This window comes from Chrysemys picta, chromosome 1 (assembly GCF_011386835.1).
Source record: "Chrysemys picta bellii isolate R12L10 chromosome 1, ASM1138683v2, whole genome shotgun sequence".
NCBI lineage: Eukaryota > Metazoa > Chordata > Testudines > Emydidae > Chrysemys > Chrysemys picta.
In genome coordinates, this window is record NC_088791.1 from 186,419,274 (window position 1) to 186,437,090 (window position 17,817).

At 45.5% G+C, this 17,817-nt stretch overlaps 1 protein-coding gene across 10 annotated transcripts in view; it reads right to left on the minus strand.

The window, feature by feature from the left end:
* APP (amyloid beta precursor protein) overlaps nt 1-17,817 on the minus strand; it is a 323,444-nt gene that overhangs the window by 84,854 nt on the left and 220,773 nt on the right. For all 10 annotated transcript variants that reach the window (XM_005289303.4, XM_065576464.1, XM_065576485.1 and 7 more), the window contains one exon: nt 5,118-5,192. In XM_005289303.4, coding sequence (XP_005289360.4) covers nt 5,118-5,192 — 75 coding nt within the window. The remainder of the gene's footprint in view (nt 1-5,117; nt 5,193-17,817) is intronic.

The window sequence follows — 17,817 nt, forward strand, 5'->3', positions numbered from 1 at the left end:
CCGTAGGGCGGTGATCACTGGCTCGGGCACCGATCACTGGCTCGGGCACCGTGAGGACTTTGTCCATCCTGTCCCTGGCTTGGGAAAACTCAGAGGCTAACCAGAGCTGGAGGGGCCTCATCGTGAGTCTGGCGTGACGGACCACATATGTGCACGCCGACATGTGACCCAAGAGCTAGAGGCACGCTCTCGCTGTTGTCACCGGAAACCTTGTGACCGTGTCGATGAGCCCCTTCAGGGTCTCAAACCTGTTCGGTGGAAAGGAGGCTCTGGCCGACGAGGCGTTCAGGACCGCCCCGATAAACTCTATGCGTTGTACCGGGACTAACATGGACTTGGTGTTGTTTACCAACGGGCCCAAAGTGGTGCACGTGGACAGAAGAAGCGCCATGTGATCCCGCACCTGTGACTGGGAGCTGCCCTTGACCAACCAGTCATCCAGATAGGGGAAGATCTGGACCCCCCAGCGCCTGAGGTTGGCCACCACCACCGACATACATTTCGTGAATACCCTGGGGACAGTGGACAGGCCAAATGGGAGGACCGAAAATTGGTAGTGTTCCTGCGCCACCGTGAAATGGAGGAAGCGGCTGTGCCCCTCGAATATATGAATGTGGAAGTACGCATCCTGCAAATCAAGGGCGGTGTACCAGTCCCCGGGATCCAGGAAGGGGATGATCGAGGCCAGGAAGACCATACAGAACTTGAGCTTCACCATGTACTGTTTCAGGCCTCGCAGGCCCAAGATGGGCCTGAGCACCGCTTTGGCATTCGGGATAAGGAAATAGTGGGAGTAGTACCCCTTGCCTTTGAAATCCCCTGGTACCACTTCCACCGCTCCTAGGCCCAGGATCCGCCCCACCTCGTGCAAGGGGTCCCCCAGGAGGGACGGGGGCAGGGGTGGTTGGAAGTAAACTGGAGGGCATTGTTGGAGAATAACAGAGTTCTCACTCTTTGTTTGGGTACAGCAAGTCAGATACTTCTATTTTCTCTAACAATTGCGTAGAGGGAGAGAGCTAACCAGGTCTCTCTACAGGTAAACAATTACAGCAAACCTTTATACCTTTCATTACAGACAATAATAAACAGCTGCATTTTGTTTATACATAGGCCATCTTGATATCTTATTTTTCTCACCTGTTTTGACTCTAGTCTACATACAATATTTTCTACACATTATCTACACAAGGTTGCAACTTCTCACACAGTTCTTTCCCACTCGCCTCATACAATCCTCGCTTCTACAAATCTCGCGTTATTAGGGTTACAGTTAGCCTGACTCTTGCTAACGAACTGTCATGCATTGCATCCCCTTCCTGTCAGTTCTTTCTCTGCTTCCACAACCCCCCCTTTTGTACTACTAGTACAACAAACATTTTCAAATCTCTATTTGCATTAAATCTTGGAATTCAGATTCTACATCAGATGCTTCAACCTTAGGCGTTTTGATTGGATGTAATGACAATGCATGATGAGCATGGACATGAAAGGTATTACTATTATTATGTCCTTTACAACAACAACAACAACATACTCCTACACTAGCTAACAACAACACAAGCAATAACATTCCCATAGCGATAATATGATGGGGTTGTTGTACAATCTTAGTCATAAAACACAATACATCATACTTGGTACATAAGGTGGACACTCTATAAGATGTCTGAAAGGCATACTTTTCAACTTGATATATATTTTGAAGCATGTGAATTTGCCCTTGTACTTGATAGATTTTCTGAACCTCTGCTTCCACAGTGTAGCTCCAGGAGATGGTATTGAGGACCAATCGGTCCGAGGTCAGCCGCGACCTCTCCGGGAGGAAATCGCACAACTGATTGGAGAAGGGAAGCTTTATTGAGGGTAGATCCCTGATGAGAACAGGCAGGGCGCCCCCAGATGTCCCGTCAAAACCCCTTTTCCCCGTTTGCTTGCCCTTGGAGGACCCAGGCTGGGGGGCAGGCTGAGACTGCCCCTCTGGGCACCTATTATAGTCCCGCAACTTCTTATAAGTGGTCTCGTATTTTGAATGGGTGGCCTGAGCGGGAGCCTGCTGTGGCTTGAACTTAGGTTTAGCCGGAGCCAGAACATAGAGACCCAGAGTCTGGAGAGTCATGCGGGAGTCTTTCAGGCCATGCAGCTTTGTATCCGTTTGTTCCACAAACAGAGCTTTGCCGTTAAAAGGGAGGTCCTGCAGGGAGGTCTGTGCCTCGCTGGACAGCCCAGAGAGCAGGAGCCATGATGCTGTTCTCATGGACACCGCGGAGGCCATGGACCGCGCAGCATGTCTGCTGCATTCGAAGCTGCCTGCGGAGTTGCCCTGGCAGCTGCTGTGCCCTCCTCCACCAGCGCTTTGAACTCCTTCCTGTCGCGCTCCTGGAGGGAGTCCTCGAACTTGGGCAGGGAGCCCCACAGATTGAACTCATACCGGCCCAGGAGAGCCTGGTGGTTCGCCACCCATAACTGGAAGCTTGAGGACGAATACATTTTTCTTCCAAATGAGTCCAGCCTCCTTGAATCTTTATTTTTCGGGGTAGGGGCTAGTTGGCCCTGCCATTCCCTGTGGTTGACCAACTCAACCACCAGGGAGTTACAAGCAGGGTGGGTGTATAAGTATTCATGGCCCTTGACAGGTACAAAATACTTGCGTTCCGCTCTCTTAGAAATGGGGGCCAATGAGGCCGGGGTTTGCCACAGGGCATTTGAAATTTTTGCCACCCCTTCGTGGAGAGGCAAGGCCACCCTGCCCGGTGCCGAAGAGGACAGTACATAAACAGGGAGTCCGAGGGCTCCTCCATCTCCTCTGCTTGGAGGGGGAGGCTTGATGCCACACTTTTTAATAATTCTTCGTGGGCCCTAAAGTCCTCTTGCAGGACGGAGGCAGGAGGAGCTGTAATAGTCTCATCCATGGAGGGTGAGGAGGCCAATGCGGTACTTTGTGCGTCCACCAGCACTGGAGTGTCCACCACCTGGTCGGTCTCCAGGCATGGTGCCGAGGATGTACCTCCCACCAACTCCTTCCTCAGAGGTCCGGAGAGGGAGGCCAATGGTCCTTCTGAGGCTCCGGCCACTGAGCGAGCCCCCACCGGGGGCTGCATCAGGGGCCACAGTGCCCACTGGTACCATTGGGCCAGCCATGGGGCCCGGTGCTGTGAAACCGGTGGAGCCGGCTGTTTGGCCTGACCCATGGATGGACGACTACGAAGGGAGGCCAGGCTGACATACGACCTGCCGCTGTCCCTGGACCAGGAAAAGCGGCGTCGCCAGGAGCGATGCTGACCACGGGACCGCGATCCCGACGTGGAGGACTGGTACTGTCGGTAACAGCTGCTCCGTGATCGGCTCCGGCGGGCGGACCTGTGACGGCGAGATGATGGCGACCGATGCCCAGGGCTGCGGAAGCGGTGCCATGGCGAGGTCCTGGAGCAGGATGACAAACGGGAACGACGTCGATGTTTGTGCCGTGACCGGCTGCGATAACCCCTCTGAGACTAGGACCTTTGGTGTCGCCTGCCTCCGTCCTGTCGGTGTTCGCTCCTCGAGGCGGAGTGGTGCCAAGAGTCTCGGTCAGACGGCACCCAACCAGACAGGCTGGTGGGCGTCGAGGGTGATCCATGTGGACTTTACCCTGAACAGTCGCTGGGCAGTGAACAGTATCGGGAACATTCCCTTGACTGAAACTGGTACCGAGCCGAGGGTGACTGCAGAGATCCCAGCGGCAGCTTGCCTCTGGAGCACGGTGCCGACATCAGCGGTGCTCCCGGCATGGACATAACATCCCGAGCTGCCTGCCGGGCCTCCGGTGTGGAGGGCATCCGGACATCCGAGGAGGCCTGCTCCTAACGGGTGGGCTACTCCGCTCGACTTGAGTCAGAAGCCTAGAGGCCGGCGGGGATCGAGGACTGCCCAACATAGGTCTAGCCTCTGTCCCGGGTTTATTCCAGTGCTGCGGCAAAGAAGGCCTCTTCCTGGCCTTCTTGGCATGCCCCGTGGACGGGGAGCGGTGCCGAATAGTCGATGGCGCCAAAGGGTTGCCGTGCACTGACACTGCGGTACCCAGTGCTGACTCGGAGCGGCGCCGTGGAGCTGGGGTCAGCGCTGACTCCATCAGAATAGCCCGGAGCCTAATGTCCCTTTCTCTCTTGGTCTGAGGCTTAAACGACTTGCAAATCTTGCAGTGATTACTGAGATGGGTCCCCCCGCAAACAGCGTAAACAGTCCACGTGCGGATCACTCACTGGCATAGATCGTCTACAAGTGTTGCACGACTTAAAACCTGTGGCACGGGGCATGCCCCAGCCGGGGCGCTCTAGCTTAACTAAACAACTAACTAACTACAGGTACCAAAGACTGAACGAACAAGCTGTTTCGAGCAAAGCTGGAGGAGAGCAGTTCCGAAGCACCTTCACTGGCGGCAAGAAGGAATTGAGGGTGCGGGGAGTGCGCAGCGCCCCTTTTACTGCGCCATGGAGGCGCCACACCAGGGGTCGCTAGGGCGCTCCCCTACAGGTACTGCTAGGGGAAGAACTTCCGGCACTGGTGCACGTGGTGAGCACACACACCTATTGTGGAGTACACATGAGAAATCACTCGAAGAACCACCCTCTGCCCTGATACAGGCCCTCCGAACATTCCCAATATTTCAGAAAGAAAAATAGTTCATTTCCAGTTTGGTTGAAGGTTTATTTTGAGTGGGGTTGGTTCCTATTCCAATCTCCCAAAACCTGTTTACCCATTTCTACTTGGAACCAAGATACTCGTGCAGTATCAAAAGTTTATACTGTTACAATTCTGGTGTAACTACTCACTACAGCTGGGATGGTCAAAGTGGCCTAAGGGGGAATGGGGTTCCCAACTCCTGCTGAAGATAAATCTTAATGTCATTGAAAACTTTCCCCTACAGTGGTAACACTGTAAATTGTGAGGCTCTCCACTGCAATTCAACTGCTAAGTATAAAAGCATATAGACTGATATCTGGCAGCTAAAAGAGCAACAGTAAAAGCAGAAAATAATAATTCCCCAACACAATTATGCTTCCAAATTTTACCACAGCTAGCATGGTTCGTATTTTATTTGCAACCCCAATTGGTCTGCTTGTAATTGTGTTTTTCTTTACCTGGATAACAGCCTTCTTATCAGCCTTTGGCAAGTTCTTTGCTTGGCGTTCCGCTTCTTCCCATTCCCTCATGACCTAAACAGCAACAAAACATGGAGCATAACTTTTGAGTTTTTCTCTGATGGTTTGGGATTTAGCAATAGTCAAATAACATAGTGCAGATAATCATCTCTTTTTCTCCCCTTATAAAGAATAGTTGCAACTTTAACAGAGTCTTGTTGTCAATTTAAAAACAAGAAATGGATCACCGTGTCTGAACATCATTCAAGTTCTCTCAACTTGAGGTTGCTAGAAGCAAAGCAATGCATTAACTGTAGATGTTTAACAGACCCTCCAGCATCAGCAGAGGAAGTAGAGTTACTAGATGGGTTAACATACTGACCTTTTCATCTCAGAGAAAAATAAGCATTTTAAATCTATTTTATGTCCTCAGTTAAAATGAACCAATTTCAACTGATTCTAAACGGCATTCATTCACATCACAAACTCTTCTAGTTTTTGACGGAGTACATCAGCTGGCTTTTGATCAGACCAGGGCAAGACTATGTGCAATTTCTGCTAGTCTGTTCTGTATGCATGCTGAACACAAAGAACTGAGCTTACGTGTATCCCAAGTACAATATTGGCAGAAGAACGATATAGGAAAACTTGCAGTAGGCTTATTTTGAACAGTCTGAAAGGTCACCTACCACGGGGAACGAAAAGCAATACTCTCTTGCAAAGGGGGGCAACTGCTGTTTCCCTCTCTGACTGTGTGTTCTATATGTGCCATTTGAAATCACTGTAAATTGTTATCAAAAACATGACCTTGCTCATGAATGTCCCCATTTCATTCCTAGGCAGCAATCTTTTAAGACAGCACATTATGTGCATTAGTAGAACTTCTTCCACTGAACACTGCATGTGCAAACAGTGACTTCTGTTGCACTATTGTAAATAAATAAATAAATAAATAAATAAATAACCCCCCCCCCCCCCCAACTTTCCTGCAAAATACACAGGTTTCCCTTCCCTGTCCCTCAATGGAAAATGCAGCCTTCATGACATTTAGAACAGAAACTCATTAAAATACTTTTTCCAAAGGGCAGGCGTGACAGGGTCCCCGAGGTGCAACCTGGGCTGTAGGATCGCTGAGCCCTCCAAACCCACTAACCTGGGCTGCCTCTCACATTGTGATGCTGATGTCAAGCTACAAGCCTCTGACAGGCACTGCACATACACAGCCATCCACAGGCCGGGACACACCCAACTGAGTTGTGTGAACGATCTCCCAGCCACTCATGAACTATCAATAGAGAGGCTCCAGCCAATTCCCCTCAGCTCCCCAGCCTTGCACCCCACAACTGTGCCGTCTTGCACTGGTCAGAAGCCTGGCCAGTGTAAGCTCATTACCTAGTTCACCACTCCGACAAAAGGGTAGCGCATGTGCACCAGCCCTTGGTTAATCTGAGCTGAGATTTCCCAAGCAGTTCAGCTACAACACACTGTTTTTAGGTAAAATATAAAATAGATTTATTAACTACAGAAAGCTAAATGTTAAGTGATTATAAGTGGTAGGCATAAAGGTCAGAGACAATTACCTCAAGAAATAAAAATAGAAACACACATTTTAAATCCTAAACTTTTAGTCTAAGCCAGAGTTGAATCAAACAATGTCTCACCCTGACAGATGGTACAAGCCAGCTAGAGTTCCTCAATAAACAGGCTGGGGCTAACCTTCCAGGGCTGGGACCAATCTTTCCTAGTTGAAAGTCTTTCTCCAGACCTTCTTCCAGGTGTTGAGATGGGGGCAGGGAGGAGGGAAAAGAGAGAGAGAGGGGCGCCAAATAATTATGTCACTTCCCCTCTTTTATACTTTCTTTCAGCTTGTGGAAAGATCTTGCTGTGACGAGGGGTTCAGGCAGTCCCCACTGGTCAAGCAGTCTCTATTGCATATGTGCCTTCTCTAAGGAGTCTCTGGGATAGTGGATTCTTTTCTTGATAGGTGTTGATGAGCCATTAACACTGTATGGCTATGGATGGCTACTCAATGGTTGTAACTGAAAGGCTGGTTGTGGGTGCTCCCAACATATTTCAGTAACACACATAGTAATACTTCATATCTTCACATACAATGATAGTACACACAATCCAACAGGATATTAATGTTCAACAGATCAAGACTTTTAAAATGATGCCTCACAAGATATACTTTGTACAAAACATATTAATCATATCACCATGGTGAATATGGAGGTTCCAGGGTGCTGCTTTGAGGTACAGAGTGTCACAGGAGGAAAAATATAGGGTTCACAGTTACACATGCTATTTAGAAAGAAAGGAAAAAGATTCCGTATATGCATTTCTAATACACTTTAAGGTTGAACTGCAATTTTGTTATAATGCATCTCTACGATGGAAAGACATTAACTTGAAAAAAGCAATGCACATTGTTCCTCCTGAAAATGTGAGGACTCCTTTCAAATTAGGTTATTTTGTTTTATATAGGGCTGTTTCTGGTCTTCAACAATGACTGGCCAAAGAGTAGTGAAATGTATTTTAGTAGCCAGTGTAATGCTGCGAATCCTAAAGTAAGCAAGTTTTTCAGTGCCTGCTTCTGGACTTCAGAGGCATATTGTTTTTGAACTGATTAGGAGCAGTGTGGCTGGTATTTAGATAATGGTTAGAAGCTCAGAGGTCATACTGTGACTGAAAAATATTTTAAAACAAATAGACCTGAAATTATTTAACTTGTAAGTCATGGCCTAGACCTCAATAAACTTCTACTAGCATCTATCATTTGAAATCAGAAGCCCTAAGAACATACATGAGGTGATAGTTCAAGCATACTCCATCAATTACAGGCTCTTTTAACTGGAAAACTAACTATCCTATTTTGGCTAGTCCCAGAAATGTGGAACAAGAAAGGTGGAGGAGTTACTTATCTTGTACAGTAATTTGAGTTCTAAGATGTTTGCTCAATTGGAGATTTTTGTCAGCAGCGTCTGCAGGTCCGCATCTGTGCCCTAGTCACCCTCATGCCCCAATACAAAAGTATATAGGGAAAGATCGACCCACCACCACATCTGTTCCTTCTCAATCACGGAAGTCCCAAGAAAGAGACTCCAAGGCAGACAGGAAGGAGGGTAGGTAGTGGAGCACCCATACGGACAGACATCTCAAGGAACTCAAGTTATTGGGCAAGAGAAGTAACCTCTCCTTCGACTAGTGTCCTAGACTCCCAAGAAGTACCTCCATCAGGGAGAAGGGTGCCAAGGAAGCAGATATAGTACAGACCATAGGAAAGCTGTGTCAGTCCTGGGGTCAGGCATGAGAACATAATGCTGGTAAAATGTATGAGGCGAACACCAGGTGGCTGCCCTACAGATGTCTGAAATGGGTACATTTTTGAGAAGTGCGACAGAGGTAGACCTTGCCCTGGTGGAATGAGCAATAACTCTCAGAGGAGAACCACCCCCTTTTTTAGCTTTACAGCATCTGTAATCCATTTGGACAGTCTTTGAATAGAGATCAGATGTCCTTTAATTTGTTCTGCAAAAGAGACAAAGAATTTAGCGGATGCCTGAAAGGGCCTAATCCTGTCAAGGCAAAAGCTTTTTTAATGTCCAGTGTATAGAGGCTCCATTCTTCTCTTGAAGAGTGAGGCTTGGGGTAAAATACTAGTAGGTGAATTTCTTCATTAACATGGAATTCAGACGAGTTTAGGAAGGAAGTGAGAGTGGACACAGAGTCAACACCATAGATGGTGAGTCCGTCTTTAAGGACTGACGTTCCCCCACCCTCCTGGAGGAAGTAATGGTGACAAGGAATGAGATCTTTAGGGACAAATGAAGGAGCAAACAACTCCCCAGATGTTCAAATGTAGAGCATTGAAAACTAAGGCCATGTCCCATGATGGAATTGTTTCCTTGATAGGAAGGAAAAGGTTGAATAGGCTTTTGCAATGGTGGGGTGGGCAAAGACTTAGAATCCTCTATGGAGGGTGAAATGCTGTGATGGAAGTGTGCACCCCAAACTATGAGGGAGGCATCTGTGGTGATAATCCTCGTGGGAGGGGCAGTACCAATGGAACTCCTATGCATACCTTTTGAGGATCCTTCCACCAGTTCATAGAATTGAGGACCTTCTGAGGTCTGGACACCTGCTTAGATAGATTGTGTCTGTTGGCTGTATAGACGGTTCTCAACCATGCTTAAGGACACAGAGTGAAGTTTTGCGAAGGGAGTCACAAACGTGCAGGCTGCTACATGGCCCAGAAGTTGCCAGCACATCCTTGCGGTGTTTTATGGACCCTCTTGTATTGTTGAGACAAGGTTGGCCATTGTGGTGAATTGGTCCCTGGTACAGTATGCTCTGGCAAAAAGAGGAGTCCAGAGTGGCTCTGATGAAGTCCATATGTTGTGTGATGTTAGGGTAGACTTCTCCAAGTTGAAGTGGAGACCCAGAGAGTGATACAGAGACAGGGCCTTGCTGGTTGCTTTGAGAAGTGAGGGGCCCTTTTGGAGCTGATCGTCCAGGTAGGGAAAGACTATGATGCCTTTCTAGTGAAGATAGGCTGCTGCTGACAGAACTTTGGTAAAGACCTTTGGGGTGGCAGAGAGGCCAAAGAGTAGGATGCAATACTGGTAGTGGTCCCTGTCTACCACAAAATGTAGGAATAGTTTGTGTGAGGGATGAATGGTGACATGAAAATAAATATCCTAAAGGCTGAGGGAAACAAACCATTCTCCTGGATCCAGAGAGGGAATTGCTGTTGTTAGAGTCACCATTCTGAACCATTGGGAGTGGACAAAAGTATTTAAAGTCCTGAGGTCTAGGATGAATCTCAATCCCCCTCTTTTCTTCAGGACGAGGAAGTACCAAGAATAGAACCCTTTCCCGATGAAGTCTGGTAGGACAAGTTCGATCGCCCCCAGAACTAGGAGGGATTGTACCTCCTGCCATAAGAAGTCTTTGTGAGCGGTGTCCCTGAAGAGGAATGGGGGAGGAGGGTGATAAGAAGCTGAACTGGAGAAATCACTTCCAGGATCCATCCACCCAGGAAGGTAGGAAATAGGAGAGATGATCGTCCTAATGGTGGGAGGAGAATAGGTGCTATGTTGGATCAGGAGCGGGAGATAGTTCATGACCCTCAACCACTGGGTCAAAACAGGCATTTTGAAGATGTCGCTGGACTGGGAGGTTGCTGAGGAGGAGGATCATTTCTTATGGCTTGTCTACACTACCAAGTTTTGTTGATAAAACTTATGTCAACACCCAAAATTCGACAAAACAAAAATCGCCAAAAGGTGTTCACACTTGTTTCCTCTGTCGAGAGATCATGTCCACATTGGGGACACCATCAGCAGGGTGAGCAATGCACTATGGGTATGTATCCCACCGTGCAGTGTTGTGGGAATGAAGAGCTGATCGCGGCCCATCTTGGGATTGTCTCCAAGTTCTCCCACAGCCCCCTCGGCTGCGGAGAGGAGCATCCTGAGTAGCTCTGTGAGCTCCCTGTGCTGAGGAATGGCAAAGCAGCACAGCAGTCGGTCCTCCTCTGCCTGCTGCTGTGTTCCTAGTGCCGGGCAGAACAGGAGCATTCCAATGATTTGCAATTTTGTTCCCCAAACAGAGCAGCACACAGATACTTCCTGGAGCTTTGAAAGGGGAGGGGCGCATGCCTGCAGGGCAGCAGAAATCAAAACACTGAGCAGAGCAACCAGGGCAGGCATTGTGGGATACTGGCGGAAGACAGTTCTGTCGACAAAACAATCAGCAGGGTCTACACTGGGTCTTTGTTGACAATAAAGGGAGGGGAAAAGACAAAAGTGGTGGAAGTTTTTTGTCACCAAAACTGGGCCTTTTTCGCGACAAAAGTCCCATTGTAGTGTGTATGCTCTTGCTGTTTTATCACCAAAAGGCAGTTTTTGGCGACAAAACTTGCCAGTGTAGACAAGCCCTTAGGGAATCTGGGCTTCTTCCTGGGCAGTGCAGCCAGTGTGTGGGTGAGATTGTTGAGCCATCTGTGACCTGGTGTATTTTCTTTTTGTTGCAAGAGCATTGATACTCTAGTGTAAAATTTAAAGAAGTATTTGTGTTCTATAACTGCTAAAATACAAACATTGCATGTGAAAATATACAAAGTAAATATGCTCATAAACTCTAATAAATTCTCAGGCAGCATTTTTCTTACTTTGCCTATCTCTAAATTTAGATTATTATCAATAAAAATATTTTTTCGTGGGTTTGTATTGTGGTGAAATTGATGTTAACTGAAATTTACTGTTTAAAAAGCTAAACCTTCCAAGCCTAAACATAATGGTGGAACAAGGAGAGGTGTAGAGACCATCAAACCACTGGTTTGTGGATCGAACATTGTGTTGCATTTAGAAATGCACCTATTAACGTACAGCAGAGGTCTCAAACACATGGCCCGCAGAGTTATTTGTTGCCCGCCAAGTTCCCCGCCCCGCCCCCCGGAGTTATTTCCTCCGGCCCCAAGCTCCCCTCACCTGTTGCCCCCCCCCCCCCAGCGTGCCTCGTCCCTGCTCCTCTGCCTACCTCCAGGTGCTTCCCGCCGCCAAACAGCTGTTTGGCAGCACTTAGCGCTTTCCATGAGGGAGGGGGGAGGCATGGGGAGCCACGCGCTCAGGCGAGGAGGCGGAGAAGAGGTGGGGCAGGGGTGGGGATTTGGGGAAGGGGTTGGAATAGGGGCAGGGAGGGGGCAGAGTTGGGGTGGGGACTTTGGGGAAGGGGAAGGGTCTCATGGAAGAGGTGGAGTGGGGGCAGGGGGGTGGGCTTTTGTACCTTTATATGAAAAGGTGTCCGTGGTGCGGCCCTCGGGCCAATGTACTAGTTCTCATGTGGCACTCGTGGTGATCTGAGTTTGAGATCCCTGGTATACAGGGTGGTATAATGCATTAAGTGCACATTAAGCACTTGTCTCTTTAGGTCATGATTTTGGTGGCCTTAAAAACTTGCCCAGACCATACAGGCAATTTCTGATTAGAAGACTAAATTATCATGAATGCTGCAAATTATGAGAGAACATGGAAACTACAGCATTAATTCAAGTCACTGTGCCTTTCTAAAACACCATGGTACGTGTTAAGTCTTGAGCATCAGCCTAGATTAGCAACTCTATATGATCTTTTTTCCCTTTAGTGGCTTTAAATCAGACCTTTAACATCTCTTTAATATTCCTTTTCACTCTGAATTTGCAGTTAGAAGTTTTTGAAAAGAACATTTATTTGCCAAACAATTGATCTTTGTCCTCAAAACTAACCTTGAAATTTGAAGTCAAAGCCATTTTGCTAATCCACATGATGAAAACAAGCATTGTAGGCAATGTGATAAGGACATATTTGGCTAGACCAGGTTTCACAGCCTGTTATCATTTCCCTAAATCCTTCAGGGTACAGGAGGTGAGATTATAAAGTGACAGCTCACACAGCCTGACTGAGGAGATGAAAATTCTGGGATCCAGAGTTCAACTCTGGTGCAGTGAGAATGAATGGCTTGTGGAAAAAGTAGAATAGCATGATTATCTTTAGAAACAACATTCAGTGTAGTATTTGCACAAGCAGTATTTTAAGGGTTGGATTTTTGCAATCAGTCAAATCTAAAGTGCCCAAAGCTATTTACACTAGCTGATGAGAAAAAAAATCATCTTTTTTTGCCAGCAGCCATCTCTACAACCCAAAGAAAACTTCTATTTTTTTTAGGTCACAGGTATAGAGAAATTATGACAATCCAACAAAAAACTGTTAGCATCTGTGTGAGAACAAACAACTGCAACAAGAAAAATCATTCTGAAGACATACATTTGAAGAAAAAGGCTGCCTCAGGATCATGAAGTTGTCTCCTATGTGCTTATAAAGATATTCTCCTTCATTGAAAGAACAAAGCTATCAAGGCCATACAGATTTATGGCACTTCAAAGACTTGGCTGTTTCATGCCGGGAAAATCACAACTTCTAGGTTGAGATTTAAGACGCAAGGCATTTCAAAGTCAAACAGTCCTCATGGTTCAGGACACACTGCATGCTATACTTTTTGGGGGGGATGGGAGGGTAAGAGGGATACGAGGAGAAAAGGGAAGAGGGAGTAACAAAAATGTTATTTATTATTAAGACAAATGCTAATCACCCAAATCCCATTATACTTTGACCAGAGGAATTTATTCTGGCTATATTTTCTAGTGCATGGAAGGTCTACCTATACAGAGGATATATATATATGCTAATTTGTATGAAATCAATCATGCTAGTACAGGTATCTATCTCAGGAAAAGGTTTTATTCAGAATGCCAAAATCACAACACCAAGGTGAATATCTGTCGAGGGCTTTCTTCCTAGATTTTGAGGTTGTGGCTTCCCTTGGTACTACCACGGGAGTAACCTCAACAATCTCCAAAGAACTGTGGCTCAGCAGCTAAGGAGGCACTGCTACTACTGAAAAAGCATTAACCAGGCTTGAGTGGAAAATGATTCCCCATATGCAGCAGGATCACACAGACTCCGGGTGAGAGGAGGCAGTGCGTCCTATGGGCTATGGTGGGGAGAATCATAGAATCTTAGGACTGGAATGGACCTCGAGAGGTCATCTAGTCCAGTCCCCAGCACTCATGGCAGGACTAAGTATTATCTAGACCGTCCCTGACAGGTATTTGTCTAACCTGCTCTTAAAAATCTCCAGTGATGGAGGTTCCACAACCTCCCTAAGCAATTTATTCCAGAGCTTAATCACCCTGACAGTTAGAAAGTTTTTTCCTAATGTCCAACCTAAACCTCCCTTGCAACAATTTAAGCCCATTGCTTCTTGTCCTATCCTCAGATGTCAAGGAGAACAATTTTTCTCTTTCCTCCTTGTAACAACTTTTTATGTACTTGAAAACTGTGATGTCCCCCCCTCTCACTCTTCTCTTCATACTAAAACCCAATTTTTGAAATCTTTCCCCAGAGGTCATGTTTTCTAGACCTTTAATCGTTAATGTTGCTTTTCTCTAGACTTTCTCCAATTTGTTCACATCTTTCCTGAAATGTGGTGCCCAGAACTGGACACAGTACTCCAGTTGAGGCCTAATCAGCATGCAGTAGAATGGAAGAATTACTTCTTGTGTCTTGCTTACAACACTCCTGCTAATACATCCGAGAATGCTGTTGGCTTTTTTTTTTTTTTTGGCAAGAGTTACACTGTTCACTCGTATTTAGCTTGTGATCTACTATAGCCCCCAGACCCCTTTCTGCACTACTATTTCCTAGGCACTCGTTTCCCATTTTGTATGTGTGCAATTATTTGTTCCTTCCTACGTGGAGTACTTTGCATTTGTTCTTATTGAATTTCATCCTGTTTACTTCAGACCATTTCTCCAGTTTGTCCAGATCATTTTGAATTTTAATCCTATCCTCCAAACCACTTGCAAATCCCTCCCAGCTTGGTATCGTCCACAAACTTTATAAGTTCATTCTCTATGCTATTATCTAAAATAATTTATGAAGATATTGAACAGAACTGGACCTGGAGGACCCTTCTTAATGTACTTTTCCAGCTTGACTGTGAAACACTGATAACTACTTTCCGACCAGTTATGCACCTACCCTATAGTAGCTCCATCTAAGTTGTATTTCCCTAGTTTGTTTATGAGAAGGTCAAGCGAGACAGTATTAAAGCCTTACTAAAGTCAAGATATACCAGGGCTACTGCTTTCCCCCTATCCACAAGGCTTATTACCATTAGGCACCATTAGGTTGGTTTGACATGATTTGTCCTTAACAAATCCATGCTGTTACTTGTCACCTTATTGTCTTCTAGGTGTTTGCAAACTGATTGCTTAATTATTTGCTCCAGTCTTTCTGGGTACTGACTGGTCTGTAATTCCGCACGTTGTCCTTACTTCCCTTTTTATAGATTGGCATTACAACAGAGGTTCTCAAACTGGGGGTCGGGACCCCTCAGAGGGTCGCAAGGTTATTACATGGGGGGTCGTGAGCGGTCAGCCTCCACCCCAAACCCCGCGTTGCCTCCAGCATTTATAATGGTGTTAAATATAAAAAATGTGTTTTTAATTTATAAGGGGTAGTTGCACTCAGCGGCTTGCTATGTGAAAGGGGTCACCAGTACAAAAGTTTGAGAACCACTGCATTAGAAAGCCACAACTACCACTGTGAGTGTGTGTGGGGGTCCCAACAGCGCATGATACCCTGACAGCAGCACCAGAGCCTGCCCACCGAATGTGGGGAATACAAAAAAAAGTCAGGCTGTGAATCATATTTGCCAACCTACCTACCCCATAGCTGGCATTGACTGCTGCTTCAGTGTGGTGCCGAATGGCCAGCAGAAACTGGGTTTTCACACTGGTGGTGGGCAGCAGGGATGGGCCCACCAAGACTATTGCCCTGAACCTGGCTGATGAGGGAGACATGGACCATTAACATCTGGTACAGGGAGTAGCAGCAGCCGCCCATCTGAATTGTATGTTTTATGGGTATCACGTGGGACACTGGAGAGTTGATGACCTCGGAGCCACCATCTCAGGAAGGAAAGCTGTCCTATGCTATATAATATACATTTAAAAAACCCATAAAAAACCATACCAACATCTTCCCACGACACACAAAGCCTGGCCCCCCACAGCAATATCAGGGAATTAGCTTCTGAACAGCCTAGAGGCAGAACCATCCTCTGCTGGTATTCTAGAAGTTTTAAGTCTCACCTCTCACATACGCAACCCAAATGTTCAAAGTTACACTGTAGGATGAATAATAGAATTCAGCACTTTGGTTTGGAACTACTTTATATTTTGTTTGTTAAATTACACTATTGCTACAGAAATAACTCAAAACCCTAAGAAAGCATTAATCTTAAATTGAAGACAGTAGAGTGTTTGATGCACCTACCCAAAAATCTGACTTGCATGGTAAACAGGACTATGCTTGGAGATGAAACATTATTTTTAAACTGTTCCGAATCCCAATATAAACTATGATTTCTAAAATATTGCTGAATTTCAAGAAGAATAATTTGTAAAGCCTCAATATGCTTGGGGGAAAACAAACATACTGCTCTCCTTTGATTAAAATACAACAGCTGGTGCCGTCAGGCTAGTTACCAACCAAACCTAAATAGATGTTTAAAATACCAGGAAACAGGAAAGGAAGAGGAGGGGAGGAAGAGGGGTGCACGTGTGCATCTGTAACCAGTGGACACAGAGAAGAGAGAGGAAAGGAAGAATCCCATCAGGACAAGAAATAAGAACTAGGGCAGATTGAAATTGATGAAGTTGTGTTGACAAAATAGTAAAAATGTTTAAATGTCATATTTGGGTGGACTAATAACTATCTTGTCAGCACAGAAGCATGGTTTTCTTGATGATGGCTTTTTGGTTTTTTTTTTTGGTACTTCTGTTGGTAAAAACTAAAATATGCCACCGTATTAATAATGATTTTTATTACAGTAGTGCCTAAATACCCCCAGTAGGTCTCACTGTACTAAGTGCTTTACATACTATAGTAAGGGACAGTTCATATCCTGAAGAGTTTATAATCTAAGTGATAGAGACAAATGATGGGAGAAAGAAGGTAGTTTTATCTTCCAGTTACAGACGTGGAATTCAAGAGATTAAAAACCATATTTTAAAAAGGTAGGTAGGCTCCTAATTCACACTAAAACCAACAGGAGTTAGGTGCCTCAATACTTTTAAAAAATATGGCTCTAAGTGACTTGTCTGAGATCAAACAAAACACCAGTGGCAGACATAGGAATGGACCAAGATTTCCCAAGTCTTGGTCACCATCCTAGCCATGTGATCATGCTTTTTCATAGAGGAAGATCTGAAGCACAGAGCTGTGTCAAGATATTAAACAATCACAATACAAGACCCTGATCTGACTTTACAGTGCTCCTCTGGGAGTTCCAATCAATGAACCAACTCAGTCATAGAGGGAAACAATTTGAGTCATAACAAATTTGAAGTTTTTCACATGGCAGGAAAATAATTTATTTTTGAGAGTTTCGCGGTAAGCAAAGGGAAACCATAGATGGATTTTGTGCGAGAATACACTGATCTGTTGCTATCAGTCCCACTTTAAGCAAACGTGGGGTAATAAAGGCATCCAAACCAATCAAAGACTGTCACTGTCATTCTACCTGACCTGCTGGGGATAAATTATGAGCAGGAGCAGATGAGAGACAGATGCAAAAGTCTGCATGTAGTTGGAGATAGGATGAGGGAAGGCAAATAGAAATTATTTATACTATCAGTTTTTTTAACATTGCAAATCTTAGCCCCTCAGTTCTCACTCTTCGTGGGGAAAAAAGTCAGATGATGAGAAGAGTGCACAAGTCAATGGGATACTTGAAGCATAAGTAAAAACTAATTTTTAAGAAGATTTTTAATATTTCAGACTCCCTTTAAATAGTTTCCCAGCAGTATGACATTTTACTTCATTTATAAAGATAGCAAAAATGCTTGTTAACATGTATTTTAACAGAATTTTAATTTAAAGTTTTCTGGAGTTACAATTTCTCTGCTTTTCCTGTTAATCGATATAATTCCAAGTACTGCTTTCTGGGCGATTACACATTTGATTAGTTCTCCTATATGAACCTTTCAGCTGTGTGGAAAATATAAACAGAGTTTATGCAAACGTCATTCTTAAAGGTTAAGTCAAACACAATTAAAACTTAGACCAAGTTTTTGGGATCTATTGTGTGATTG